Source organism: Gekko japonicus, unplaced genomic scaffold (genome assembly GCF_001447785.1).
Source record: "Gekko japonicus isolate JY-2015 unplaced genomic scaffold, Gekko_japonicus_V1.1 scaffold69, whole genome shotgun sequence".
Lineage (NCBI taxonomy): Eukaryota > Metazoa > Chordata > Lepidosauria > Squamata > Gekkonidae > Gekko > Gekko japonicus.
In genome coordinates this window covers 1,747,372-1,765,259 of record NW_015175972.1, presented here as the reverse complement: position 1 = coordinate 1,765,259, position 17,888 = coordinate 1,747,372, and the positions used below count along the sequence as shown (strand labels likewise).

Sequence of the window (17,888 nt, the reverse complement as noted above, 5' to 3'; positions counted from 1 at the left end):
GATATCACTAATTTGGAGCACTGAATTCACCTCTAAACATCAGTGCAATCCTAAGCAGTGTTGCACCTTTCTAAGCTCATTGATTTCAATGGGCTTAGAAGGGTTTAGGTTTATTTAGGATTGCACTATAATCCTCTACCTTTATTTGAAACGTTTTTGTGCCACTTTTCCACTGGATTTAGGACCCCCCCCCAAGGTAGCGAACAATTAAAAAAATTAAAACAACTTTTTAAACTACATGCATGTAAAACAGTTAAAACAATAATTAAACAAAACTCCTAAACAGGAAGGAGGGTTAATGAAGGAACAACAAACAAAACAGAGAAGTCTTTACCTGCTGGCGGAAAACAGTGATAGAGGGGAACAGACAAATCTCCCCGGTGAGGGAATTCCATAGCTTTGGACATGATGAATCAAATTCTTCCACTGCCACAGGCAAGATGGTAATCAGTAGATCAAAAGCTGGCATGAGACAAATACATCTTCAAAATTAATAAAGGGCTAGACTTACTTGGGTTAAGGTGTAGAAACTCTTGATTCAGAAAAGGGGATTGGGTGTGATGATTTCAACATCCCTTCCAACCTTCTGACTTTATGTATTATTCTTGTACACTTTTAATTTACTTCCACAAGCTATTGAATTTGTATTGCGTTATATCCCCAGCCTTTTGCACTCTTAAGCCCAAACAAGTTACAAGAAAATCGCTCTTGAAATGAGTGAGAATTGCTTTTCCTGAAGTGTACCTTGTCACTCGGGAGCAAGGCGTGTAAGGAATGTTCATCCCTGTTAGATTTGTCAACGAGTCTCAGACAAATATGCAGGTCTTTCAGTATTGTAATATTTCACCTTTAACAAAAGTACATGTAGGAAACCACAAAGAGCCTCGTACGTTGTGAGTATAAGTAGCACTTGCATACGTGTATCCCCTTTCCACTTGTATGCAAATACATCAACACTTATGTATTGTTACTGACATTCTGTCCTTGTACTTTATCTATTTATTATTTATTTATTTATTTGAATTTCTATCCTGCCCTCCCCGCAGGCTCAGGGCGGCTTACAGAGGCATAACGCCAGATAAAACAATAAAACAGTATAAAATACTACAGTACAGATTACATTAAATATTAAATAGTTAAGCATTGAGCAGATTTTCAGAACTAACATTATTCCAAATGGTTATCCATCCAGATACTACATATTTGTGGTATTTTAATCCCTTGGTTAACATGACATTAAATTATTCAATAGTTTGAATACTTATTTCTGTTTAAAATTTAATTCGAATCTGTCTTCCTGTCATCTTACCATAACTGATAAATTAATACACTGGACATTCATTAAGGGCTTTCTTCAGCGTGTATGACAGGTTTGCATGCATCACCTATATGCCGTGGTGGCTGAGGCTTCAGGCCAATAAAAGTATTTCGACTTGATTTCTTATATTCATAATTCATAATTAGCACTCTGTCTGCTGCATCACACTGGCACACAGGTTCAAGAGAGGAACAGGCAATGAAAGCAAAACTTCGGTTTATTTTATTCTAACATTTTACTCGGCCTCATAGTCCATTTACAGGATCTCAGATTGACTTAATGTCATTAAAGTATATCAGCTGGCTTAACTTCATTAAAATATATGCAATAAAATGTATGCAATAAAAATTAGATCCTCAAAGTGTAAAGGTAAAGGTAAAGGTTCCCTTGCTCGAAAGCCAGTCGAATCCGACTCTAGGGTTGCGGTGCTCATCTCCGTTTCAAAGCCGAAGAGCCAGCGCTGTCCGAAGTCGTTTCCGTGGTCATGTGGCCGGCATGACTAAACACCACGGCGCACGGAACGCTGTTACCTTCCCACCGAAGTGGTACCTATTTATCTACTTGCAATTTCTTGCTTTCGAACTGCTAGGTTGGCAGGAGCTGGAACTAGAGACAGGAGCTCACCCTGTCTTGCGGCACCCGGGTCTCGAACTGCTGAGCTACCAACCTTCCACAGCCTGCAGTTCAGCGTCTTAACCACTTGAGCCACCGCAGCTCCCCTCAAAGTGTACATGTGTGCATAAAGCAAAAACACATAATTCAAAGGTTTAAACGTGAATTAAAGTGGGTGAAGAGCTTTAAATGGCTTACAGCACTGACTGTGTAGTCCTAAGAAGGTACCCTGCTAAATCTACTGAAGTCAGTGGGCTTAGAAGGATATAATGCTGTTCAGGATTACACTGAAACTGGGTGTCATCCTCATACTGGTGTGATCTCACTCCAGACCCCTGGACACCCTATACCAGGGGTGGTCAAACTGCAGCTTGGGAGCCACATGCGGCTCTTTTACACATATTGTGCGGCTCCCAGCAAAGTGGCTGGGGAAGTGAAGGGGAGCCATGCCTCCCTGATTGGTCTTCCCTTCCTCAGCTAGAGTTCCCCTCCCTGGGTAGGCTTGAGGTTGGAATCAGTCAGCCAAGTAAGGGCAGAAACCCCAAAGCAAGCATGGCACCCACTGCTCCTGTGGCACAGCCCGGCTGTGGTCACACACATGAAATAATCCATTTTCAATGCTCTTTCCAACTGGATTTTGCCAGTTCATACAGTAAAATCCAGTTGGAAAGTGCAGTGAAATTGGATTATTTAGTGTGTGTGACCGCAGCCTGGCCAGACCCTCCAGAAGGATACGATGGTCAAAGGCTGCCAAGATCTCCAGGAGATCATCAGGGATGCGTTGTCATTCTCTCAGTGAACATCATTGTTCAGGGTGACTAGCTCCGTTTCCATCCCAAATCCATACCCGAATCTGGATTGAAATGGCTCTGAATGCATCTCCTCAAAGACTACTTGAAGCTATGTAACCCGCTTAAGCATCTTGTCCAAGAATGGAATGTTGGCCACCAGGAGGTAGTTATTCACACCCAGGGATGTCATTGAAAGGAGGGGCTTCACAACTGCCTCTTTCAAAATGGACAGGACTGCATCCTTCAGTGTCCTCCTTTATTACCTCCTGGACTCAACCAACCAACCCAGCCTGGCTTGATACTGTTATCCATGAGGGGCAGGGGTCAAGCCTAGATGTGGGTGACCACACACTTCTAAGCAGCTTGTCCACTCAGGACTGACAGGAGCACCAACCTTGCCTGAATATCCCCTAGAGATACCAGGAAATCCTCTGGATCCATCGCCCTCCTGGGGCAGATAATCCTAACAGCCCCCCTTCCTTTGTGGAGGTTCCAAATGTACATGAATCTAAATCTCTCTTGTTGGTCCGTAACAAGTGCAATGAAGATACAAGCATAGCCAGAATGTTGAAATCCCTATAAGTTGGCACCCTTTGGAGCACTGGACAGTCTAATGAGCTCTAGGCCTAGATAGGTTCAGTTTAAATCAGGAGAATTTGGATCACCATGAAAAGGGCTGATTGGAAAAACAAGTTTCCAGGTTTCTTATTTATATATTTTTCCAAAGAAGCAAGCATACTCGTTTGTTGCTGTAATAACTAGCCTCTTTGTAACTGAATAGAACCTTTATGCTGATTCTGTTCATGTTGGCTCATAACCTGTACACTACTGAATTAAAGGATCAATTCATTAATCAAATAAGCCCTTGTGAAGGCAAAAAGGTGGGATATAAATTTTGTGAAATAAAAATAAATAAAATAAACCATGGGCACAGAAGCGTAACTATGGCTTGGCACTATGTCTGAACTGAGAAGCCATGTGTTGTGATTAGCTGGCAAATCAGAATCGGAAAGTGTGGGCTGAAGGAATTTACAAATCATGGTTTGTGCTGCGATGTCTGAATTAACCAAATATAGTTATGACTGTTGCTCCACCAGAAACATCAGGTGAGTAAAGAACTAATTAGCAAGCAGATAGGTCAAGCAACTCTGAACTATAGTTTGGCTGCTATTTAGTGGGCAGAACTGTGGTTTTGTATTATAGCAGGAACTCCTTTGCATATTAGGTGACACACCCCTAATGTAGCCAATCCTCCAAGAGCTTACAGTAGCCCTGTAAGAAGAGCTCTGTAAGCTCTTGTAGGATTGGCTTCATTAGAGATGTGTCGCCTAATATGCAAAGGAGTTCCTGCTACAAAAAGAGCCCTGATTAATGGAAAAGAAATATGTGTTCTGATTGATAGAGAGTATGTATTAAAACATCTATACCCTGCTTCTGTGTGATGCCTGGAGTTGCCATAGGCCTGGAGAAAACTCTTCCTTTAGTAGAGGCTTAATGTGTGGAAATAGGCAGCTGGAGCTTATGCTGGGATGAAAGAAAATAATGTGTCACCTGGTAAATAAAATCCCATTAAGCCCCCATTGAAAGGACAGAACATATTTTTTCCTTCCAGGCAGTTGGCAACTGAAAGCAGCTCACAGTAAAACAAGATAAAAGGATAAAAATAGAAGCAAGACTGGGGAAAACACAGTAAATCAATTTAAAATAACACCAAGAAAAGCCTATTGAAAGAATTATGGAACCAAAGAAGGACAATCTGATAAAACAAATAAATAACCCCATGGGGGGGGGGGGGGTCTAAAAGCCCTGGATGGAAGAACAGAAACAGCTTCATGAGTCTGGCTCTTCAAAACTTGCAAGCTTCTACAGGAGGTAATTACAGAGCTTGGGAGCTACCACAGAAACATCTCTGTCTCTGCTGCTTTCCAAATTGGGTTGCAATCCTAAGGACTCTTTCCAGGGAGTGAGCCCCATTGATTAATATATGGGACATATTTCTGAGTAGATTGTTTCCGTAGCCTATTAAAGTGGATCACACCAAGCAGGGCTTTTGATGAAGATCTTCATTTGAAAGGCAAGCTCATACAGGACGAGGCGCTCCTCCAGGTACCATGGTCTCAGACTGTGCAGATCTTTGTAGGTAATAACCAGCATTTTACATTATGCCTGGAAGTGAGCCAGAATCCCATATAGAGCTTTTAAGGATAGCAAGATAAGGTCCCTGTAATTTACACCAGCTAGCAACTTAGTAGCCACATTTTGAACTGGCTGAAGATTCCAAGCAGTCATCCAAGACAGCCCACATATTGCAGTAGTCCAGTCTAGATGTGATCAGAGCATGGATATCTGTGGCTAGATCACACCTTTCGAGGAAGGGCAGCAGCTTGTGAACCAATCAAAGCTGGTTGAAGCAGATTCAGTGTTTGACTGGCCTTATTTATTTGCACAATACAAATAGACGCAATACATTCCTATCGGATCATTTTTATACTGCTTGATCTCCTCCCTGCATTTTTGCACTCAGATTGTTCTTTTTATAGGAAAAAATTAATTGTTTTGAATGAGGGAGGTCATAGATTCAGCCTTACAGTTTACGAGTGTAGACTAATATGTTTATTAAATACATATTTCATCGAAAGCTATAGGAAATTTAAGGATTGCAGAATCAGTTATTTTATTTTTAAAACTGGATTGGCTCCACTCCAATGCGTGCTTTGTAGTAAATGAGATATTTATCTCCATTGGAGAAATACTCTTCCTTTAGCAGAGGAGAATCATTGGCCCCAACCAAGTGGTTTTTATTCACCCTGGACAGACAAGTTTGGCCAGGTGCTGTGGGAAACTTTTTTGGTGGAGCAGACATTGACAAACCTCTCTGTATCCTTTTGTAGCACAGATATTTTCTTTTCTCCCTTTCCCTGGGAGAATGCTTTCAGGAAGTACGGTATGGTGGAGGAGACCCACTCTAATGGCAAGACTTCATTCCCTCTGCTGATGGCAGTGTTACAGAATCATGAAGGGCAGGTTACATAGTGTATACCTTTCCCTAAGGCAGATTTCTAAATGCCCTAAAAGTTTCAGGTTTCCAGCCCTTGGGTGATTAACCCACATCAGGCAGCCCATTCTCCGGAGATCTTAGAAGCTATTACTTGATGGCAGTTTCTACCACCACATGCAGAGAGCAAAAGCAGAGGTGTCCTGTGCCAAGTAAGAGCCCTATGTGTTATTAGTCTTTTCTGTCAATTCAGCAATCAAGCACCTGTGTCAAGGATGTCTGATTGTACCATTTAGGACACGTTAATGATGCAGTCCATATGTCTGAAACAAGTAACATAACCCATGCACAGGAACAGAGCAATACCTTTGGCACAGTAGTTAACCAGAATGACTTGGGAAAGAAATCCTCAGTTAAAGCAGGGGTTCTCAAGATCTGCCACAGTAAACTTCCCCAAGGTATGAGAATAATTTTAAGCCCCCCTAATAGTAGTAAAATATAAAGACGCAGCACCCTTTTCTATATTTAATATTTATTACAGGAAAACAGAGGAAGTATGAAAACAGCCTTTTTAAATGAGTTCTTCCAGTAGTCAAAGCATACACTAGGCAGTTGTCTCCTAGATATCTTGGAAAGGATGAGTGATGACCAGCACAAGGAACAGGCACGCAGGTCTATTTTATCGCACAGGTGTGTTGGCAAACGGCCTCCTGGCCCAGGCAACATTTGCTGATGAAGAATGAGAAACAAGGTTGGTTTTTCTTTGGTAATTTGTTTCCCTTGGAAAATCGCCCTTTCATTTTGCAAAACATTGAAATAGATCCTCAGTGTGAAGCTACATCCACCTACCAACAGATCTCTCTAGAGAGAATTATTTTGACTTCTAGAACAAGTTAACCCTTTGCTTATGTACATGGTCCCTTATTAGTTGCAGGTGGTGATGGGAAAGGAGGAGAACACAGAGAAACAGAGACTGCGCAGATAGAACCATTTCTCTGAAGTGGTTACAGCATCTCCCTTTTGGTTACTACCCCCCTTGTGGTGGCACTAGACCTAATCTAAAATCAGCATCTTGATAACTGTACAGACATAATTAATTTGTTGTGGGTAAAGCCTGTTCCAATTTCCTAAGTGCAATTGGTTCCCATAGTTTTGTGGAAACCAGTGGCGTGGTTAAGTTGACTTGACCATATCCTAAGTGGTAAAAAAAGTAAAGCTTTTTTTCTAATAAAGAAACACAGATTCATATGTGGACTGTCAAAAGTAGTTCCTAAACTTCTCTGGGGCATGTGTTACTTTTCATGAGCATTATTCCATTGATTCTTCAACATTCCCTCCTCTGTCATTTGCACTAAAAGCATCTTTTTTCTGAATGCAGACTGAGAACTAATTTACTTCTTTTAATCTCCTCTTCTGCCAAAGCAATAATGAAATGATACATCTTGTAAAGACGGCACATAAGGAGCTTAATGCTGAGCAATTCCTTGTCTGGCTACTGCTGGTGTGTCATCACTAGGTTTAAATGTACTAAGTGATCCTTCTTGGAACAGTTTTTCACCTGCCAGTGTGGCACTTGATGCTATTTCTAGGTGAAAGCCCCTTGGTGACTACATGTTGCTGTTCCTTTTGGGACACTTGCTTAGTGACGTTGATGGTTCTTTCGGAAAAGTCCTAAACCTGAAGTGGCAGTCATGCACTACTAATAGTGATCCTGTAACACAAGATTAGAGGGTTGAGCGCTGATGTCCCGGCCAAATTCAACTTCTGTTAATTGCATTCGGCTTTCTTAATTCCTCCCTCTCACCCATGCCATAGGCTTCTTCACACATGGTATTTTTTTCCAGTATAGAGACGTGTGTAAGAAGAAATCTGTGCTATTTGCATTATTAATTGTGTTTTCCAGCACAAGTATTGTTTATTCTGTAAGTATATGAATCAAGAATACAGCATGGCTTCTTATTTAATGTATTTCCTTTAAGATAAAGAAGTCTGCTCTATTTCACAAGTATTGTAAATCCCCTCCCCCACGGAGATTATTTCCAGGTAAGAATAGTATCATTTATGAAATGGTCCTCAGTCTAATAACAGTATTCCTCATTGCTCCATGAAATACTAGAACCACTATATCCCATCCCAGAATTACATGTATTTTAAAGACAGATAAAAGATAACCCTTGCATTATTTTATGTACTTGGTGGGCCACTTTGGAGACGAGCCGTAACTGAAGTGTGTGTTTTTCCTGATGGAAAAGCAAGGAGAAGTCTAGATTTTATTAAGACTTCCACTTAACGGTAATTCAATTGCTAGTTAATATGATTTCCTCAGTTTAATCACGTAAATCCTGTATAGCCAGATTGCTTCTCTTGTGAAGTGCCCCATCCTTTCTGTGGCTATGAGCTGGTGTGAGTGTATTTTTAAGCCTAGGTAGTCAAGAATGGGTTGTATTGGCATTATCTCCAACCGCTGGTTACAATGTGTGGGTCTGGCACAAATAAGCTGCATGGAGTTGGTTCCATCTGACTGTCAAGATGCTTAGAAAGAGTCAATATAATTTGACTTTTCAGAAGATTACAGTAGCTTCTGTTGCAGAACCATCCTTTTGTGCCAGAGGAGCCTTTTCCACTTTGGGCCCTCTGAGTGGTGGAGACATTCAGCAGCTGTCTTGGATCACTGCCTGATGGCACACTATTCTCCCGAGCCCACCCAACTTTCAGAGGGGTTCTTCTGTCTCGGTATCTACACTGCCACCAGCTGGTCATTTAGAGTATCTCCCACTAAGAGGGTCAGCACTCCTAGCACTCCTTCTACATCACAGTTTACAGGCTTTGCCTAGTGCCACCTCAGGCCATTTTTGAAGTTTTTCTTCCTTTTCTTTTGGTTAATTTCCAGTCATATTTTTCAGCATACCTGGGGAGTCCCTGAGTATGTAAACACCTCTGTTTTATCTCAGTGTAATCTGGTTTTGCTGCTTCTAAACAGGAGGCAGTGAGTTTACTGTTAGAAATAATTATGATAATAGACAGGAGTTTAGATTAACAACAAGCAGGTACCCATGATTCTTGCAGGGGGAGTCCTCCCCCCATCACTGCCACTTACCCAAACTTGATTCCCTTCTAACTGGTCAGTGAGGGTGCCATGAGACTTGTGGAGAGAAATGTCATATCTCCCCCATCGCCAAGCCTGGCACGGCTCCAGACCCCACCATCAATTATTGAGCCCAATATCATCCTCTGCCACAGCAGGCCCAGTGCAGCTGCCAGCATCTTCCTCCACCACAGCCAGGCTTGGTGTAGCTGCCAGCCACTTCCTCCGCCACTGCCATCCTGTGACGGTGAGGCTGGACACAAAACAGCTGCTGGCATCCCCTGCCAGGCCAGGCTCCATTCTGATCTAGTAAACACAGACAATACAAATGTTTTTTTTTGGGGGGGGGGATTTAAACCACTCTATATCTTTTAATTTTGATTTTTCTGCAAACCTGGGAGAGTCCCCCAGTCTGTGGATTTAGGTATCTGCAGATGGGGGCAACAGATCACTAATAGTATATAAATGTTTATCTAAAGAAGAATTTTGTGTTTATTAAAATCTTGCATTTTTTTACTAGGAGGAATTAGTCCCTATGTAGGAAATCAGGGCAGGAAATATTGATGACCAATTTCACAGAAGGATTCTAGAACACTTTGCACATTCAAATGGTACAGAAATACAACCTGCATGTAGTATTCTTGTTTCAGTATGCACCATAAATACAATTGGTAGCATTATTCCCTTGCTAGCTGCATTCAGTGGACATGCAAAAGTACAGCTGACAGATAGATGAAAAAGCCAATATGGTTAAATGAGCAAAATAGTTGCCCTGCACCTTCCCTTTAACCTGCTTGGCATTTGCCAAAGTAGGCTCTCTCCTTCCCTCTGGGCACAGATAACACTTCTTTATTTCAGCAAGCCATCCTGCTAAACATGAAACCTTGCATCACCTTGCCTGGGCAGGAACAAGTAGTCTGTACTGGTCTAGAATTCATGAGCTGTGGTGCAGGTTTACAGGCTACAGTTACTGCACAAAATTGGTGTTCTGGGCAGGGAGAGTATCTGTTGTTCTGATTAAGATTTTGATCCTTGGAACAAAAACTAGCAAGGCATTATTGGAGCAGGTAGAAGGCTAGTGTATGTGTGCTTGCCAGTTCAAAGGACAAAATTTAGGCACTGAGAATGAGCTGTATGAATTCATGCATGGGAGAACGCAGAAGAATTACCTTTGGAAGGGTAACGTGTTTATTACAGTATGTGAACAGTCTAGAAATAAGGATAACAGTACCCAGCCTGAGATAAAATGAATGCTTCTGAAATGTAGGTTTTGTTTGTTTGTTTGTTTATGTACTAAATTTCTACTCCACGTAGTCTAGTCACTGAGACTCAAAGCGGATTACACAGGGTGAGTTAACACAACTAATATGAAGAGACATCTAATAAGCATGGGACAAGGACTAGGATTACAGAAATCTGAATAAGCATAGTTTATTAGACATGATACAGAGTACAGATACATTACAGAAAAATGGCATTAGAGCAGCAGAAAACAGTGCAGCAACAACAGGTAGTATGTTCAGCAAACAGGTGTGTCCTGTATTATGGTGGTATAGTCTGCAGTTCCTTTTCCTTTATAAAGTGACTTTCTGAACCATTCTGTTATAGTATAGCCTTTATAGAAAAGCCCTCCTGAACAACTCCATTTTACATCAGTTGTGGAATGACAGAAATGTGGGAGCCCTCCTGACCTTCTCGGGCAGGCTATTCCGCAAAGTGGGGCCACAGCAGAGAAAGCACATGTATTGGCGATTATTGTTCTTCGCTGTTTTGCGGGGTGGAACCCGCAGAAGGCCCTGAAAATATGAGCAAAGCTGTTATGGTGGAACATAAGAGGAGAGGCGGTCCTGCAGGCATGGAAATTCAAGGCCATACAGGGCTTTGTATGTGATTGTCAGTACCTCGCATTAAACCTGGTGACTGATGGGCAGCCGATGGAGTGACTGCTTAATGGGTTTAATATGCGAGCACCACCTAGCTTGTGGTAATAACCAAGCTGCAGGATTTTGCACCAACGGGAGTCTCTGAGTTAACTTCAGAGGCAGAGCCATGTAGAGTGCATTACAGTAGTCTCGTCTTAGTGTTACTGTGGCATGGATCCAAGTGGCTAGATTGACCAAGTCAAGGTAGGGGGCTGTATTCTAGGAGTGGCAAAACTGAAAGTTGAAAGAAAGTTTATATGGTACATTTTGGTTGCAGCAATTTTCAACCAAGATAAGGTTGAAAGAAGATGAGATTCTGGTAGTCGAAGAGTATCTCTTAAAGCATAATGAAATATTAAAGTTAGTATGGCGAACAGTACAAATACTTTGGCCATGCAGTGGAGTATGACAGCCAGTGTCAGACTAGGGTCTGAGAGGCACAGGTGCAAATCCCCACTTAGCCATGAAAGTTGTGGCACAACCATCCACCAATTAGCCTACCTCATAGGATGGTTGTTGTGAGGACAAAAGGCAGGGAGAACCATGTGTGCCACCCTAAATTCCATAGAGGAAGGGAAGAATAAAAATGTATAGCTAGCTAGCTAGAATGGAGCCTACGTTCTAGGGGGGGGGGGATGTCTCCGGTTCCAGATAGATATCAGGAATTCGTAAGTAGGAGCTAACAGAATGGATGTAATTTCTTTTTCTAAGATGTGTAAAGACACATTCCTGTGAACACAAGTAATCAGTAACTGGCATTTCTGTTATCTCCTTGATGACAAAGACCGTGTGAGGTTAAAGGGGGAGGGGGGAGACTATAGTCAGTGAAGTCACATGGAGAGAGCCCACCATTCTTCTTGACCATTTTCTGTGATGTGAATTGGGCATCATGACTTCAATCCAGGGGCATGTGCAAGCATGGCCCAGATTCAAACAATCAGTAATATTGATGACCAGTTGTTGGTGGGAGGAGAGCTGGTAAAACTAAATCCAGCTGTCTACTGTTCCTCTCCCACAGCTGTTTGACAGTATCACTGATTTATGGGAAGGGGTGTATGTGTGGAAGAACACCACTTGCACTGTCTGCCTATGAGCTTAACACGGTCCACTTTCCAACCCAGAGGTTTTTCTATGCATTTGGAAGGTATTCTCTTCCAAGTGAGCCTGTAGGGGGTGTTACTCAGAATGAAGGACACATTATACAGTCAAAAGGGCATCCTCTAGCTTGTACTCCTTGTTTGGGATTTTAGTATAAAATTGCAGTAGGGCAAGCAGTTCCAAGGAAAAGATGCATGGAAGGATTCTGCATTCTGTCCATGCTTCTCCTGAGTTTATGGCTCCCGATGACATTCCCCATGCATCTACTGAGTAAATGGACTCACTATAGGTTGTAGATTGTGGCTCAGGTATGCTGAATGGGAGGGTGGCGGGGCAGTGTCCTGGGAGAAAAATAAAAAATAAAAATAAGGCCTTGGCTACTTACCAGAAGTTCTGACCACAGAGTTCCTGACAATTCCTAGAGCTACATGGAAGTAACAAGGATAGCTCTAGCAATCTTCAGAAACTCTATAGTATGATTATTATAGAGCTTCTGGCAATTGCTAGAGCTACCCTTGTAACTAATGGGTACTCCAGGAATTGTCAGGAACTCTACGGTCAGAACTTCTGGTCTGTATACAAGGCCTTATTTTTCTTTTTAATTTTTCTTTCCAAAATAATCGTGCCCTCCCTTTGCCCGAAGGGCTGAAATTGCCTGGAGGTCTCCTTCCATTAAGTGGGCAAATAGGAACCCTATGAATGAGTGCAACTCCTCTCTCCCCACAACACCGAACCTCCCCCCTCAAGCATGCCCCTGCAGATTGTGATTGGACAGAGAGGAGAAGGCAGACTTTGAAACCTATTTAGGCCAACCTGTGGTGTGTTAGTGAACCAGGACTCAAAGAATGAATATGGGGGGGAAATGACTATAATAATCAGAACAATTTATCCTAATATACAAATTATCTTAAAAGCTATGTGACGCTCCTCACTCATGGCCCCCCTTGTTGGTCCTCCACTGTCATGTTGCCTTGCCCCGGGAGGCTTCTCAGGCCTCAGAATGGGTCAAGGAGGGGGTTGTAGGCACCCTGGACCCCCTGTGCCTTTAGCAGAGAGCACTCTAGCCCTCTTCCTCCCCAGCCTTTGGGGAAGCTTGCCATTTAGAGGGTTGTGGCCCTCCCCCCCGTCCAATCACCATGGACCCAATCCTCTATAGAGGTGGGTTCTTGACCACCCCCCTTTACCCAGCCACAACTGCTCACTTAGGTAGAAACTGGTGGAAGCAGGGCCTTTCCTATGCGTCCCGCCTCTTCCCTGGTTGGGCCAGCCCCTGTGGTGTTTCTCTGACTCTGGCCACTGCTGGGGGTGTGGCATCAACTGCAGCACCCCCCCCCCCTGTGCTTTCCTGGCTGGGCTAGCCAGCACTCTTGGCCTGTGCAGAGTCTCTCAGGCTGGCCCCAGCCAATGATATGATCCCCACAGTTGGGTTGCAGAGCAGGTTGCTGGGCCACACTGGGACCAGGGTGGCTGTCTCCCTGACCTTCGCTGGCAGTGTCTTTCCAGGCATGGACCAGCTGGTCATTGGCGCTTCTTCCCCCAGTTTGTGTGTGTAGATGCCTGCTCCCACTCTTCCCTAGCCCCAGCTGTGCCATCGCAGCCTCCATTGGGACAGGAGATGGCTGTGGAGGCCAGGAGGAAGCCGGGGCCCTAAACCGCCTTGGACACACTGCAGCCTTCAGAATTCCAGAGCAGGCCGTGAGATACTTGAAAGTTGGGGCTGGCCCGAATGTAGAATAAAGAGAAACTCCTACCTGGAACCAGTGCCCACCATGTGTAGATTCCAAGACTGGTAAACATCAATACCTACCAGGAATTCAGTTTCAGATGATGCAGTGCATATAAATTTTATGTCATAAACAGATTTTTTTTTGTGTTACGTGTTGGTCTTGTGAAGGGCAAGAAAATGAGTATATGTAATGTAGGCAGAGGATGGTTGAAAATTCGCTCTGCTTGTTTGGGCACATACTGTTTTTAGACGTTTATAGCCTTGCAGGGAAAATGGGCTTTGAGGAAAGATTTGGACAAAGTTAAAGCTGCTTATAAAAGTTTGGACAGAAGGAACCAAAAGGAAGAATTGGTGAAATCCTTTGACAGAACAGGAGAATTTGAAGTGCATAGGGATGACAGACCAATTGTAATACTCTGCTCCTAATAAAAAGATATCCATCTAGCATCTCTTAGAGGTAGATGTGAAAGAAGATTCAAGGGGTATCAGGTCCCATTTCCAAGTCCTGATTGTTTATTCACAGCCTCTTCTGCTTCTTTTCAGATTACAATGTCCCACTTGCCTCCCAGAAGGCCTTGCCTAAAGGAGATGTGACACAGACTAAAAACCAGTGGGAAGTGCCTGCTGTTCATCAGCCGAGTGATGCCGCTGAGCCTGATTCTGAAACACCTTCCACCAGTACCCTTGAGGAAGAGGAAGGGCTTCTCCCTATAAACCAGTCAAAGGGAGCACCACAGAGCAGCCAAAGACCAAAAGTCATTTTCCCTGAAACGACTGGCCAGGACTCCTTGTACTCCATCCTTTTGTCCACAGCCACCAGCAGACGGAGTGCAGTGACTGAGGCTGCGCTAGAGAGACAAGAGGAAGAGTCTGTCCCTGAGCATGCTTCCTCGGGCTTTGACTTAGGGAGCAGCATGGGGCCCAGTCTCTTGCCTCTGTCCTCCATTTTGTCAGCCACTCCTGAAGGACCACAGGGCGTCTCTGAGGTCCCTTTCAAGAGCACTTCAGAAAGTACAGTGGCCATTGTAGGAGCAGGAAGGGAACTAGCTGAGGCTATAGCAACGGCAGCTACAGTGAAAGCTGATGTGCAAGAAGTGGAGGCCACAACAAGAGGGGAAGGGCCCGAGCCCACAGCAGGAGCTGGGCTGGGCCAAGCAGATTCCACAGAAGGGAGAGCATCCATGGAGTCCACAGAAACAGCTGAAATGGAGCAGACGAATGAAGACCTTCTGCTAACAGCATCTCATGGGGATGGCTTCCAAGCAACGGAGACTGTGTCCAGGACTCCCGGCAACCCATCAAGCCCAAGCTCTTCGGTCGACTGGACTGATAAGCCGGCTCCTACCCCTACCACTGCCTGGAACAGCACAAAGCAGCCAGTCACAGCAACGGCTACTGCGGAACAGAGTTTTGTACCACAGACTGAAGATGTCCACATGGCAGTGTTGTCTACTGGAGTGCCCTGGAGTTTGCCGCAGGTAGTGATATAAGGGTCAAATATGGGAGTGGTGTTTATAACTATAACTTAGCCCTATTTCAAAGGCTTGGAGGAGGTAACAAATCCTAGAAAATTATGTTATACTTCCTATATGCTGGAATACTATTCATACACCTTTTTTTTTTTTTTTTTTTAGTCAATCAGTGTTCTATTAGTCATAACAGGCATGAATAAGAGATGTCACACAGCTATAATTATACTTTGATGCTGAGGTTCAAGACACTAAATTATATTTACTGTCAGTACTATGATATTCGAATTCAGAAACAAAGCAAAGTAAACAATAAAACATCAGCAATGTTCTAAGCACAATAGAGGGAGTAACTTTTTAAAAATCCAGTTTTTTCTTAGATGTATTTTTAGGATTTGCAAAGGAGAATTTCAAGAGCTCTTAGGGACAAAATCCAATTTTTTTTTACTAGCACAAATTAACATGCCTGAACTATAAAAGTTATTTAAAGTTTTTATGCTTGATAAAATCATAGAAGCTCTAGAGGTGTTAATTGCTTTTTCTGTAACTAGAAAAGGGGATATTTTAGTAGGGCTTGTGGTGATTTCATGGAGTCCCATTAACTACACATCTAGGAAAAGTAGTTTGTACAGTTCCAAAGCTGTAAACATTACTGCCATGGCAAATTCTCCATCCTACTCCTTGCCATAATATTCGGACGTTCTTCCCTGATGGAAGACCTGCATCACATGGTGAGCAGCCATGATGCTACTATCATATGCCAGGAATTTAGAGGAAGGGGTTATAAACCAGGGGTGTCAAACATGCAGCCGGTGGGCCGGGTCCGGCCCCCACAGGGCTCATTTCCAGCCTGTGAGCAACTGGCTGTCATCTGCTTCCTTCTCCCACTCTCCTGCTTCCTTCTGTGTCACAGGTTGCTTTGCCAGGCTCTCTAAATCACACAGGAGCTACAGAGCAAAGCCTTTCTTCTCTCCATTGGCTGAGGCTCCTCCCCCCTCCTTTGGAGGGAGGGAAAAAGTAAGACCTTGCTTTGCTAGGCTCTCTCGATCGCACAGAAGAAGAAGAGAAGACGAAGAGATTGGATTTATACCCTGGCCTTCACTCGGAGTCTCAGACTGGCTTACAAACTCCTTTCCCTTCCCCTCCCCACAGCAGTCACCCTGTGAGGTAGGTGGGGCTGAGAGAGCTCTTTCAAAAACTGCCTTTTAAGGACAGCTATTGTCAGAACTATGTCTTGCCCAAGGTCATCCAGCAGCTGCAAGTGGAGGAGTGGGGAATCAAACCCGGTTCTCCCAGATTAGAGTCCGCACATTATCCACTTAGCCAACTCTCTCTTCCCTCCATTGGCTGGGGCTCCTCCCCCTTCTCTCCCCCTGGGGAATGAGGGAAAGAATAAGTGCTTACTTTGCCCAGTTCCCTCAGTCGCTCAGGAGAGATACAAAGCACCTTTAAGACCAACAAAATTTTATTCAAGGTATGAGCTTTTTGCCTTACTACAGAGAGAGAGAGAGAGAGAGAGAGAGAGAGAGAGAGAGAGAAAGTGTGTGTGTTTTGTGGGGCTCCTTATGCCAGGGCTCTCCTGGGTTTCCCTCCTCTTTTTTGCTGTATTCAAGCCCTCATGATACAGTCTTTCTCAGTATGAAGCAATGTGAACTATTTAGATGAGGAATAACAACAAGCCAGTGAGGTGGATTAGTGTGTGTCCAGACCAAGTTCACCCAGCACATTTCCTTTGTAGGCTGGGGATTGTGAATTTAGACTTCCCAGATACTAGACTGATAATGACCACTATACATTGCTGTCTCTCTATCCTTGCACTGCCTCATAGGAATTGTAGTTATTTCTCTGGGGAAGACTATAGTTTTGTAGACAAACACATAGCCCTCAGTCTGTCATGGTGCCTTCACGTGTTCTTCACCAGCACACGAAGCAACTTATGTACAAAAGCTCGCAGTGCCCAACCATTTCATGTTTTCCCTTCGGTCTTAGGCGCAGAGCATTGACCATGAGATTTCTGTAATGAATGTCAATAAATCAAAAGTAGGTTTGCAAATTACAGCTACACACCAGAACAACACCTGAACAGCATACTCAAGATTGCTACAGCACATTGTCTCCAGATTTTGATGTAATAATTCATAGCAAGAGGTGTCAGTTATCAGAGACTGTTAAATAAACAAAATATTGCAAGAGTGCTAATATTTTAAGCATGGTTTATTTTAAGTTTTTTAAAAAATCTTTAATAGTGTTTGTCTATGTCCTTTATAAAGTTTATATCTCCGCTACCTGACACTACATTTATTGACACACATGGCCCGGCCCGACAAGGTTTCATTTATGTCAGATCTGGCCCTCATAACAAATCAGTTCGACGACACCCCTGATCTAAAAAGTATAATAGAAAGGGCAGGGATAGAACATCCACCAGGGTACTGTCTTGGGGTATCCTTTTGTTGTGCAGAAACAGTGCTGAGTCTGGGATTTTATTTTCATGTTGAAATCCTGATCTGAGGACTTTACATTTCGCAAGAGTTAATGAGGAAGAGGAGGTTTTCAGGTTTTGTCTTTGAAATACGTCTTGCCACTTCAGCCAAAACCTAGCAGCTAGTGGTGGTGAGTAACTGTGCAGCCCTAAGCAGTGTAAATTTATTTAGGTTTGCACTAAATTTATTTAGGTTTGCAGGGAATGTCCCCCCCCCCCCCCGAAACAGAACTGTTGTCATTTTATGTTTTTAAATTTCCTGCTTGTTGAGGCAACTCAACCATACTTCTCAATCTTAGTTATTGTTATGCCTGGGTAAACATACTTTTTTCTGAAGTAAAAATTAAGAAAATAGATTTTAGCAGACTTTTTATGCCAAGCTTGAACCTA

At 43.3% G+C, this 17,888-nt stretch overlaps 1 protein-coding gene across 1 annotated transcript in view; it reads left to right on the top strand.

Annotated features, from left to right (window-relative positions):
* PODXL2 (podocalyxin-like 2) overlaps window positions 1–17,888 on the top strand; it is a 41,160-nt gene that overhangs the window by 9,615 nt on the left and 13,657 nt on the right. The window contains exon 3 of the mRNA XM_015426080.1: window positions 14,091–15,025. Coding sequence (XP_015281566.1) covers window positions 14,091–15,025 — 935 coding nt within the window. The remainder of the gene's footprint in view (window positions 1–14,090; window positions 15,026–17,888) is intronic.